Source organism: Myiozetetes cayanensis, unplaced genomic scaffold, assembly GCF_022539395.1.
Source record: "Myiozetetes cayanensis isolate MyiCay16 unplaced genomic scaffold, myiCay2020 scf27, whole genome shotgun sequence".
In the NCBI taxonomy this organism is placed as follows: Eukaryota; Metazoa; Chordata; class Aves; order Passeriformes; family Tyrannidae; genus Myiozetetes; species Myiozetetes cayanensis.
This window is the reverse complement of record NW_026087488.1, coordinates 7,247,992-7,260,613: the sequence shown is the minus strand read 5'-3', so window position 1 is coordinate 7,260,613 and position 12,622 is coordinate 7,247,992. Positions and strand designations below refer to the sequence as shown.

At 50.4% G+C, this 12,622-nt stretch overlaps 1 protein-coding gene across 1 annotated transcript in view; it reads left to right on the top strand.

Moving 5' to 3' along the window:
* Positions 1–12,622, top strand: part of CAMKK1 (calcium/calmodulin dependent protein kinase kinase 1) — an 89,643-nt gene that overhangs the window by 49,292 nt on the left and 27,729 nt on the right. Inside the window, 5 exon segments of the mRNA XM_050321927.1 lie at positions 3,294–3,345; positions 3,874–4,007; positions 4,599–4,635; positions 5,940–5,961; positions 7,855–7,943. Coding sequence (XP_050177884.1) covers positions 3,294–3,345; positions 3,874–4,007; positions 4,599–4,635; positions 5,940–5,961; positions 7,855–7,943 — 334 coding nt within the window.

The following is a 12,622-nucleotide window of genomic DNA, read 5'->3' as shown; positions in this document are numbered from 1 at the left end:
TGATGGACATTTGTTATGCTACTGCAGGAATAAGACATTGTAGGTTGTCAGTGGGGTTTCTTCTTTTTTTTTTTTTCTTTATCCTTTTTAAATCTGGTTTCCTAAGAAACAAGATTTGTGTGACTGTGCTCTCTGTCTCTGTTTGTACCTATGCATGGAGGGCTGTTTTCTACCAAGTCCCACTGATGGGGAGAAATTCCTTCCAAGTTTATGCAAGCACTGGCTGAACAAAGTGCTGCTGAGGAGAAGGTGGCCAGCAGCGAGCCTTGAACTTTCTAGCCCCTGGGGAATCCACTTTGGTCGCCATCCAGGTGGGAAGGGAAGGCACAGCTCCTGTGTTTCCCGTCCTCTTGCTCACATAACAGCTGCTGAACCACTGCCAGCTGTGCTCCGGAGTGGTGAGGACCTGGAAAGGGATCTCTGGCTTGTCCAGCACCCTGTGTTGTTCAGCTCTGGGGTTGTGAGAGGGGCTGGGCCACCTGGAGTAAGAGCAGGATCTTCTGGGAGGCAGCTGGAGGCAGACAAGCGTGGCCACTCCAGGAGGCCATCCCTGCTGTGGTGGCACAGTATGGGTGGAATTCTGCTGATGGAATTCTGCTGCTCTTGGGGAGGAAGGTGACAAATTCAGGAGCAGGATTTTAGGGTCATGGCAGCTCAGCCTGTCTGGTTTAGGGTTTTCTTTCAGTTCATAACACTCCTCTCTCCCAGCAGAGCTTCCCTCTCAGCCACTTTATCTGAGGGATGTCATTGTGAGGAAGGACAGGTGAGGAAGGGCTGGGAATGCTCTCTGTTCTGTTCAGCATTCCCAGAGTGTGCCCTCATGCACTAGCAGAGGATTTAGGTGGTAACATCAACCTTTGAGTATCATCCCACTCCCCTGGGAGCTGCAGGCAGGGACTGTGCCCAGGGCCTCTGCCCTTGCAATGCAGGTCTCTCTGTTAGCAAATAAAACGACATCCTAAGCGCTGTGAGAGGACCACAAAGGACAGGTGGGAAGTTCCCTTGGTTCAATCACGTTGTCACCCTTCCCTCCCAAAACTAATGGCCATTTTCTGGTTGTCATCACCAGCAGCTTGTGGTCTCACTGTTGTGAAAGCTGCTGTATGCCAGCTGCTGTATCCCTTCTCTCCATAAACCTGGGATCTCCTTTCCCTCAGGCTGCCCCGTGGTTTCCAGCTGTGAGGCTGATAGGAGGCGAGCAGTAAACTTAAAGATAACAAACATACATCAAAGAAAAGTACACAGTCCCTGCTGCCTCTCAGAGGGAAATGTCAAGGCCTGTGGTGTCCACGTGTGAATAGTCGGAAGGAAGATGTTTGCAAGGGCATGTGTGGAGGAAATCTCCAGGCTCCCTCTTTTCCTGAGGAGGCTGAAGCAACACCTGCCTGTGCAAAGGGAAAATCCCTCAGCTTGGCTCCAAGCTGGTTCTTTGTCAGAAAGGCATTATCTGGGTAATTAGCTCTGCCTGGGAGTGCAGATGTCTTTGGCTCTGTGAGCCGGGAAGGAGAGGATTGCTGGAGCATCCCTGAGTGGCTCCTGTCACACACAGCCACCATTCAGGAGGAATCCTGGGCCTGCCAGCTCCCTGCAATTAGACTGAGGCTTCACAGCCCCGTGCTCTCCTCTCTGCTCTTGTGGTAATTAAGTGGCTCTGGCCTGTTGTGTGATGAACTTTGCTTTTTTTGTCCCCTCTTTGAGTTTGTAAGTGCAGTGGGACAGGTCCTGTCTTGTGACCCAGCCCTGCTTGTGCAGTAGCGGGTCCTGGTGCTTTGAAACTGGTGTAAACCTGTCCTGGTGCTGCTTCTCCAGCAGTAAGTGGTGCTTTACACTCAGCTCACCTACAATACAGTAACCCCCCATCTCCCCTCATCCTTCCAGGAATTTGGGTGACACCAGGAGCTCTTGTTCCCTCCATTTCTGCCCCTGAGAGCAATCCTTGTCTTTGCTATTGCTCCTCTCTGTGCCTTCCTGCTCCTTCCAGCCTCTCCCAGAGCCTGTCCTGGGAAGGACTAAGCTGATGTGGGCATAGCTGGTGTCAGTGGTTCAGTTCCTCAGGCTGAGTCCCCCAGGCACTGATGCAACCTGGGAGCTTTCAGCAAGCAAATCACATCTTCATCTATTTTTCCTTCTTCCTAAAGCTCCTTGCCGGAAGGCAGGAGGACTCGAGATGGAACTGGAGCAAGGAGAGCCTTCTCCTCCTGGGTTGGCAATAGTTGAAAGGGAAATGGATGTATCAATTCCTTTGATTTTTCTCATAAATTTTCATTATGGAGAGATAAAAGTGGGGAGTGTAGGAAGGCCTCCAGGCTTGGTCCTGGCTGTATTTGGAGGTGGCTGAGCAGATCTTGGATCCTCTTTCAGCAGACCATGACTCATTTGGCTCTGTGTTGGACACAGTGCTGTGCTAAGTGAAAGATAAGCATTTCTGAGTCTGTCTCTCAACACCATCGTTCCCAACAGTTGGCTTGGAGCTGTCAGGCAGGATTGAGAACCACACAATGTCTCTTCTCAGTTACACGGGTGCAAATCCAGAGGATTTCACTGGATCACTACCAAAAATAACAATCCTGCCAGCGAGCCATGAACCTGGCTGCAGCAGGAGCACTGGTGGGAGGTGGGGATCCCAGGGCATGTGGTGGCATCGCTGCCAGGAAAAACAGCTCGGGAAGGAGCTCCCTGAAATGGTTTTGGTGACCTGTCCCTGGTGTAGGTGTTAAAGCAGGGAGTGTGCACTGAGCCTGCCTCTGTGGTATTAATGCAAAATTCCTTGGCATTTGACTGTGTCCTGCTGGTTAATTGTATTTTGCTAGGATCACTCCAGTGTGAGTTACAGATCTGGAGGCTTAATTAGTAGGAGTAACTGCTGGTTCTAGGGGAAGGAGTGAGTGGCCATCCCAGCTTCTGTAAGCGTAGGCTGCTTTCCTAAGCAAATGGTTCCATGAGCTGCTTCCTCATGAAATATTTATCTGCTGGGCCACTCGGGGCTGTTTGAGTGGCCCTCCAAAAAGGTTATTAATGCAGGGAGCAGATGGAGGCACAGAGACTGTTTATTAAATTCGGATTGCCTTTTGCCACTGTGCTGATGCCAACTGGACGGCAGAAAAGGTTACCCTGAGCCCCTCCCACGCCTCAGCTGCCCGGGTTCACAGCAGTGCCAGCCTGTGATGGGGTGTGAGAAGGGAGGGAAGCCTTTGGCAAAATCCAGTCCCTGATGCCCAGCACACTCCCAGCACTCAGCAATGTGCACTTTGGCTCTTGGTCAGTTTTAACGCTGCTTTTTCTTCTTCCTTCAGGCTATGAAAGTCCTCTCCAAAAAGAAGCTCCTGAAGCAGTACGGATTTCCACGTGGGTATCTCACATTTGGAGGTCTGCCTGCTGTTCTCAGCCAGGAAAATCTCTCTGCAGAAGCGTTATCTGCAAGGACTGCAGACCTTGGCCTCACCTGAAAGCTGCCCACGTAGTTTGGGGCTGGTTAAAATGCCATTCTGTGTAGTGAAGGGGCAGATTCAATACTCTCAGTAGTTTGAGTCCTGGCTCTGATTTTTGTGAGTCTCTTTGAAATGGTGACTCTTCCCATGCTCCCCATCTATGAAACCTGATTAAGTGCTGGAAGTTAGGCAGGGTAGTCCCCCTTCTTCCAGAGGCTCTGCTACCCCCTGGGATAGCACCTGGCTGGGCCATGGGACCCCCAGACCAGGCTGGGAGGAGCTGATCTGAATGAGGCTTGGAAATCTCAGTTCCAGGTGGGAGATTGTGATGGTTTGGGATGAGAGCAAGGGGATGAGATGTGGCAGAACAGCTGGAGGTGTCTGCAGAGGGGCCAGTGGCTGCCCATCCTGGGAAGGGTTCTTCACTGTGTTGTCACACTTGCAGGTCGGCCTCCTCCCAGAGGGTCGAAAGCGTCCTCTGGAGAGCAGCCCAAGCCCATGGCACCACTGGACAGAGTCTATCAGGAAATAGCCATCCTAAAGAAGCTGGACCACATCAACATCGTTAAGCTGATAGAGGTGAGCAGCTCCTCCACCCTGAGCTACGCTGAAACGAGTCTGGTTTGTGTTGCAACAAGAGGATCTTTCTTCAACTGCCCCTACTGCAGCCAAAATTGGTTTCACATAGTTGTTCAGAAGTTCAGGCTGGTGATTCCAAGCAGGATCATACCAGTTATGAAGGACAAACTGACACACTTACCCTGGGCTGTGGGCTGGTGCCCAAGAGAAGGCAGCTCTCTCTGCTGTTAGAAACAGCAGCGAGCTTTGATCACTGAAACCTGTGTGCAGACCAGCCTGGGAAGGTGCACAAGTGCAAGCTTTTGGTGCCTTTTTCATTGTTGACTGAGGTCAGGTTAGGACAAGCAGTGCCTTTATTGGTAGGCTGTTTCTCCAGGCAGAAGCCCAGATTTTTCTGGAGACAGGAAAATCTGTGTCCTTCAATGCCTCTCTCTCTGCAGGACTCTCTAAATATTGGTCTGAGTTGTTCTCAGTGCTCTGCAGTGCACAGTGTGCAGGGAGCAGTAAAACCTTACTCCATTAAATATCTCTTATTTTTCCTGCTGTTTTTCTTTTTCCCCTTCCCCCTTATTTCTCTGTTATCGATTACAGGTCCTTGATGATCCTGCAGAGGACAACTTGTACATGGGTATGTGAATCTCATAAACTCACAGAACCATCTGGGCTTACACCTAGTGCTGCAAGTGGCACATACCAGGGCCCAAACCTAACCCAAGCTCTCCCTGAGGAGCCAGAGAACAGTCCCAGCAATGGCAGCAGGACAGGTGGGGAATCTCTTGGGGTTCTCTGCCTTGGATCCTGTGAGTGGTTCAGGCAAATCAAGCTCCTGCCTCTGCAGTCCCTCAGCAGAAGGGGAAGCTGTGGGTGCTCAGCACTGCTCAGGACTGAGACTCCTGCAAGAGGCTTCCTCCCTCCTGCTGCTGACCCAGGGGATGACAACTGCACCTTTCTCCCTCCAAAAATGCCCTCCCACTGCAAAGCAGATCTAGAGGAAGTGGTGTTTGTTCTTTGTTAATGATTGCTGGCATCAAATACTCCTGTGAGTGCTTGGCTGCATGGGCATGGGAAGGAATCTGGGATGGAGGGTGTCTGTAGGCACTGAGCAATCTGCAAAGATACAGGATGGTTGAATAATGAAATGTTGCCACAATCCACAGCTTCTTCAGCCTGGAGGGCAAGATGAGCCAGTGCAGGCTGCCCTGTCGTGTTTGTACCTTCAGAGGACCTAACACCCCACCACAGGGCTGCCTGGTGCTTTGGGGAGGGGATCTGCTTGGATTTCTTGGGAGATGCAAGAAAGCCCTTTGTAACTCATGAGGAAAGAGCTCTCCTACTCTATAGAATAAAGGCAGATCCTTCTCCTGTTTGCACAACAGGTCAGACCAGGATCACAAAACCACATTGCCACTAACCCCCTAAACAGACACACAAACTCATGTGCTCTGCAAACCTTACTCAGCTCACACCAACAAATCCTCTCCGGTTGCTCCTGACGGGGAGTGTTTGCCTCTGCCAGACCTGTAGCTGTGCTGCTGATTGACACAGCAGAAATGGAGCAACGTGTTCTTACAGCATCTCGTTCAGTATCAGCAATTTAGCAGAAATATCACACCAAACATCCTCCCTGAAGGTACTGAATGCATCGGGGCTCAAATCAGTGAGGGCTGACAGCGGGAGCAGCAGGGTTGATAAATTAGCCCCCGCTGTCTCTCTGTGCAGAGCTGGCAGGACGGGGGAGATTTGTCTGTGCTGAAGAGATGAATGTTTTCATTTTGCATCCTCTGGTGTCCTTGTCATGGGTAAGGGAAGAGAGATGAGTGGAGGGTAAATTGATTTTGTAGATACAGGAATGGATGTGTTTTTGTAGGTGGTGAATAACGAATAAGCCCAGTCTGCTCTTCTTCATTCATGGTTTATTTCCTTTTCTTGCAGTGTTTGACCTCATGAGGAAAGGGTAAGTAGCCCTCCTGGGATCCTTTTGGTTGAAATTTTTGATGTTCATCATTAGCTTCCCAGGTGAAATGGAGGTTTGATGCATCCAGTGGGGCAGACCTCTGTCTGTAGGCCCAGGGGAAGCAAAACCCAGCTGTAGTTGCCTTTGCTCTGCTACAGCCTGCAATGATGTGGTGAATAATAATGGGCTGGGAGGACATGTCCTGGTGTCAGGCTCGGATTCAGAAAACAAGTTTGATGCCAATTCCCCCATCAGGTGCCTGGAAGGAAAGGTTTTAATGGGAATACTCTGCTGGGGCTTCCCCTGGCACAAGGGGTGTGTGGTTGCATTGAGATTTACTTGCCATCCACTACCTTATTTTGCCCCCAGCACTAACCTGTCGTGGGAGGCTGTTTTGTTGACACATTTCCATAGCAGGAGAAGTGATAAAGTGGTGGGAGGCCCCTCGCTGCTTTTTGCTGCACCTGCACTGATTCTGCAGCTCTGCAGAGTCACAGCGAGGTCGGGAGAGCTGTGCCCAGCATGAGGGAGATTCCCAAAGGGCTTGTTTTTCTCTATATCCCCATGACTGAGGTTGCAGGCTGCCAGCTGCTGGTGAGAGGCTCCCCAGTCTCCCTGGTGATGCCCATCCTGAAGGAGAGGGAGCTCCTGTAAACAACTGTGTCCAGGGAACATGTGGCTCGGCCGAGAGCAGCCTGGCTGCCTCCAGCAGAAGGCAATTAGACTCCATTAGTGGCTCTGCCAGTCCTGCACTCACATCATTTCTCCCTGGTTTCAGCAACAGGAAAATGTGTTTGAACAGGGAGGGAAGGCAGTGGCAGGAAAATGCAAATGGGAGATGAGGGTCATCAATCAAATGGGCAGCAAGGGAGAAATAAAAAGTGCTGCAGGAAGGATCTGCTGCAGGGTGCTGAGGGGAAGAGCTGCAGAGCCTGGTTTTTGGTAATAGGCTGTTCCCTGCCAGGGTTTGGCTTGCCAGGACAGTGTCTCAGGAGCACTCACTTAAATCCAGCTCGAGTCAGTGGGCGTGCATCCAAATGCAAGGTCAATCTGCTGAGCACAAGCAGGATTAACCCCCAGTGCAGTGAAGTCCTTAGCTCCTGCCATTTATCCTCTGGGGAACAGAAGATTCTGACTAGCTCTTACAGCCTCTTTGCCCTCAGCTTTCAGCAGGCACAGGCAGAAGAGGGGCTTTTACAGGAGCCTGTGCATCCCTCAGGGGTGGTGGCACACAAAGGACAGGAGAGGAGAAGCTGACCAGGTAACCTTGGCTGTTCAGGGCCAAGTGGCTGAGTTCTGGTGGTGGCTGAACCCTCAACAGCTAAATAGGTTCTCAAAGCAGTTTAGCACAACACACTGAAAATATTCCCACTTCACCTTTGAGCCAGTGGTTCCTGTCCAGATTCTGCTTGGTGTAGGCCAGCTGTGTGCTGATGATGCTTCAGGACTGAGCCCCAGCACACCATGGGCACTGGCACTGTCTCCACTGCTGCCTGGGACCTCCTGGAGCTCATAGCCAGGAGCAGCTTCAGCAGGAAAAAGAAGGCCAGGTCCAATTTTGTTCTTTTCCCTTTAGGACTCTCGGTGAATAGTGTTTGCCTGATTTTGTGCAGACATCAGCAGTTAATCCTGATGATGAGGAGGGCTCTGTGGCTCGTGCTGTCTCAGGGACTATGCAAAGCCACCCAGGACTGCTAGCCAAGCTCACTAATCAAGGTGTCACCACTTCCAGAAAGGGTGGGCACGCCTCCATCCTGGGTCACAGCACCCAGAACCTCTTGGGAGCCAGGCCCTCCAGGCTGGGGCATGGTGATGGGGAACATTCTCCTCCTGCAAGGGGTGACACTGCCATTCTGCAAAGCACTGAGTTGCTCTCCCTCCTCTTCCCAACAGGCCTGTCATGGAGGTCCCCAGTGAGCAGCCTTTCAGTGAGGAGCAGGCTCGGCTCTACTTCCGAGACATCGTCCTGGGCATCGAGTACTGTGAGTACCCAGCACTGACAGTGCCCTGCAGAGCACCTGCCTTGGCCCCCTGTGCAGCTGGGGGGGAGCATCTCGACTCTGGTGGGCTCTCAGATGAGCCAGGGAGGTCCCCTCTGTTTGCTTGTGATGGGGTTTGCAGTTGGAGGTGGCCCCCCTCAGCTCAGGCAGTGTCACAGATCCCTTAGAAAGGACATTGGGAAGGAAAATAGTGGCTTCCTTTTTCTTCCACGTGTCTCTCTCTGAGGGCAATAGCAGAGCCAGAAAATGGGTGTTTGCAGTGATGTGGACTGAGTCAGGCAACTCCAGCTGGAATAAATTTCTTCTTTCTGGGTTAGCAGGGCAAGCAGTGGCCATGGGGAGAGCTGGCAAGTGGCACTGGGAGGGTGTCCTTGTCCACTCCCTTCGCAGAACCCATCTGAGCGACTCCTCATCGCTCAGGGCTGTGGGGTGATGAGAGCCCAGCACTGCTGTGCCCTCCCAGGGAGATGCTGACTCAAGTGTGTTCCCAGGCTCTGCCCAGAGACTGCAGCAGCAAGGTTCCTCTTTGCAGCCTATTGGATTATTGTCACCTTTCTTAGTGACACCCTCTCCCACTGTGGCTGAGGCCAGATTCACTGCTGAGGGCCTGTTCTGCAGAGGACCAGGAGGCCACAGTAGGTCTGTAGATGACAGCAGGGGTTTTTCTGGCCCCATTGCAGTTGACATGACCCTGCTGGCCTGAACCTGGCGGGAGTGGGAGAAGAGGTGTCCCTGAGCTGAAGGCACGAGGTGGAGTGGGCTGTGCTGGCATCCTGTGAGCAGTGATGGCTGGCAGTTACTACTTCTGGACCTCAAGCTACTGGAGAGCTGAGATTGGCTCTGTGCCTGTTTGATCCTGATGTTCTCCTTGCAGACAGCCTTTTGTAGAGTTCAGTGATGTCACTTCACCACCAGCTGTTTTCTCTTCACACTGACAAAGAATTACCTGTGGTCAGTATGGAGAGGAAGAGGCAGTACAGCTTTTTCAGAGGCAATTCACACCTTGCAGATCTGTTTGGTTTTGAGAGGAGTCAGCAAATATGTAGATAAGCTGATCCTGTTATTACACAGTGCTTCGATTGCCAAACAGCTTTTGATTAGATCCATTAACAGTAGCTCATAAAGAAGCTCCTGAGCCTCTTTGGTTGGATGGGCTTTTGTGAATTAATAACCAGACAATCAGGAAAGTTGTAATACAGCTTTCATGGTGGAGAAAAGTCGTACATGCAGTTAAAGAGAAATCTATAGCGTGGGCTGAGTTGTTCAATACATTTCTAAATGACCAGAAAAAGGATAGAGGACAGTAAGAGGTTGGTGATGACACCGAGTTATTCAGGGCAGTTGTTGTTAGAACTGACTGCAAAGACTGGCAGGAAAATGCCATTATAGCAAGCATGAGAAAATGACAGATAAAAATTCATGTTACTGACTGCAGGGTAATACATGAGGGGGAGAAACAACACTAAAAATACATACAACGTGATAGGCTCTAAATTATCTGCTCTCACTCAGACTTTATTCTGGATAGTTCTCTTGAAAATGCCAGCCCATTACTTAGTGACATTCAGCAAGGATAACAAGATTTGGGGAATTATTAGGAAGGAAATAGAGAAGAAAAGAGAAATTGTCATTATACAGTTATTTGGGTCTCTAAGAGCTCTTAGGTACAGGTAAGGAGTATCCTCAATATTTTGTGCAACTCGGCTCAGCCTGTCTTAGAAACAGCTCTCTAGAACTGAAAAAGGGCCAGGAGGGGTGATCAGGATGGTCATGGAACATGTTATGTGCAGAGATAAGAGCAAAGCTCTTCAGAATGGAAAGTTATCATGGCAAGGGGTGATATTACAGAGGCTGATATAAAATCCTAAATGCGAGAGAAGTGATAGAACAGGGAATGAATCTTCTCTGTCTCTAAAAACACAGGGACTAAGGGGTAGCAAACAAAATAATCGGGCAGCCAGTTTAACCCAGGAGAAATTATTCATCTGGCTTCAACCACCCAGAGAGAGCAAGTCTCTGAGTGTGATGGGCCTTGCTGAGGCAGAGGAAGGTGGTTTGCAGTGCCCCAGTCCATCTCCACATTGAAATGCAACACCACCTCATTTTTTGTCTAAAACCAGCAGGAATAAAATCAGCGTTTACAAGTCTGACAGTCCAGAACCTTCCAGGTGCTGCCAAAATCAGTCGGATCACTCCAGAAAGTTGGCTGAAGATATGAATGGGAAGCTCAAGACTGTCTTTGAGTAGAGTTTGAAGGGCGAAGAGGCAGCTTTTTATATTCTCATTAGCATTCATATTGTAGCAGAGCCTGTGTGCCTCAGCTGGGGGATCCAAGCTCTGCTGTGCTGGATGCTGCTGGAACAGTTCCTGCTCAGAGGAAACTTTGAGTTTAGAAGATGGAGAGGAAAAAAAAAAAAAAAGAAATGTTGATAGTCTGAGGCAGAGGGAGTGAAACTCAGCAATAAATTATAGGATGCCCAGCAACAGGAACAATAGGATGCTTTATTTTGGGCAATTGAGTAACCACTTATTTTATTAGGGAATGGAAGTTAAAAATGGTGTTCTCTCTGAACTGCTGGGTAAATGCATGGCAATTATTACATAATTAAGAGGAAAAGTGCACCGTTTGTGCATGCTGAAGGAAAAGTGTTGCCAGGCAATCCAGAGATTGCAAGGTAATTTTAATGTAAGCATCCATAATTGTTGTGTAATTTGGGAGGCTCAATAACCGTGCAGCTGTTTGAAGCTCGCAGTCATCACAGCAGCACATGCACCATTGCTGGTTGGGGTTTATCAGATGAGGAGTTGCAAACTGGAGTGCTGTTGGAGCCTGCAAGGCTTTAGTCCAGGCCAGTGCTGATGGGGAGCAGGAAGGGGCTGCAGGAGCCAAGCTGGGGACAGATGTGGGCTGACCTTTGGCATTGGTGGTGGCACTTGGTCCGTGGCTGCTGTTTGTCCCTGGGGACTGGACTCACTGGTAATTCGTGATGTTTGCCTGGGGTGGAGGACTCCTGCAAGAGGGCTGGCTGTGGAGAGGAGCAGTGGTCCAGGTGATGAGAGCAGAAGCATCCCATGCTGGATGGGAAGACTTGGGCGTGGTGGGAGGCAGGGGCAGTGCCCTGGAGGGAGCCAGGAGCTCCCTCATCCAATGGCACGGTGCTGCCTCACTTTGTCGACTGCTTTTGACTGGATTTCTGGGTTTAGTACCTTTATTACCAGGAGTGCACCTTGATGCTCACAGTCCAAGCCTTGTTCACTGAGCAGTGAGGAAACAGAGGCAGGTTGAAGGTGTGAGAGTCAGGGAGATCTGTCCATGGTAGAGTATCCCTTCCCCTGGCCCCTGAACTGCTGGGAACATACTTTGAGCTGGTCTTATTACTGATTCACACATTCTGTTTTAGTACACCTGCCTTAGAGCTGGGCTCTGTGGTGTGGGCAGTGTCAGGAATTGTTTAACCACATGAAAACTTTTATTGGGTCCCTGCAAAAGAAAGCACTTTTGCTCCCATTCCCAAGACTTTCCCAGTACTGCTGACACTGCACACCCCCCAGAGGAACTGGGGAGGCCTCTGCATGTGTAAGTACCACCAAAGAGGTAATTCCAGAGTGTGCTCAAGTGCTTTGGATGGGAAAGTTTTGCTGGATGATTTGTGTCATTAACTAAAGCGTGTTCCTGAGCGTCTCTCTGAATTAGAGATATGTGCAATTACCTCCCTTTCCACTTGTAACTCCCTTCTAGTGGTGCTTGTCTGGGGTTATTTAAGCTTCAGGCTCCCTTCTAGTAAGGCAAACATTCCTTTCCCAGTGATTCTCAGCAGAAATAAATGTGCAGGATAGTAAATAGGGCATACACCCCCCAAAAGACACGAGGGATATGCCAGGCAGGTATCCCAGTTTGATTTTAGGACTGGGACACGAGTATCTTCATTTAGTAACAGCCTGAGCAAGGACCAGGAGTAAGCAAACAGAAGGGCTGTCTGGGCAGGTGGCCTGGCTGTGACACTGGCCAGGAGCAGCCACTTAGCACAGAGCACGCACGCCAGTGGGACCCAGGGGAAAACCCTGCTGACTGGCACAGGATGAAGCACAGCCACTGCCCCTGCTGCTGTGGAGCTGCAAGCCCAGTATTCAGGTCACAAGAAGCTAGAACAGTTGCTGTCAGTGTGGCTGAAGAAATAAAAACATTGTTTCCTGCGTTCTCTGTGGAAAGTCCCCGGTTTCCCTCCTGTGACTGTGTCCAGGGGATCTAAGGGTGGTGGGTCTGGTCCCCTCTGCAGAGGAATGCTCACCTCATCTGAGCTGATTGGGTTGAAGGGAGGGTCATGACATGCAGCTAAAGCCACTGGGAAATACCCTTTGCAGCAGCAGTTCTCTGCAGGGCACCTCTCCAGATGCCTGCAGTGCCCCAGAGTCCTGCAGGCTGAGCCTGGGGCCACGTCATGTGCAGATCAAAGCTGGCTTTCCTGAGGTAAGGCTAAATCTACTTGGTCACCAATATGTGGGTATAATTTCCTTTATCTTAAAAGGAAATTTAAGCAAATAAATCAACACAGGGTTGTCTCTCCTGAAGAACATCTACAGCAATGTAAGCCCAGGGTGGGTGTGCTGAAGCATCCCTGGTGTAGATGGGTTTGATCAGGTTTGACCCTTGGCAGAGGTCA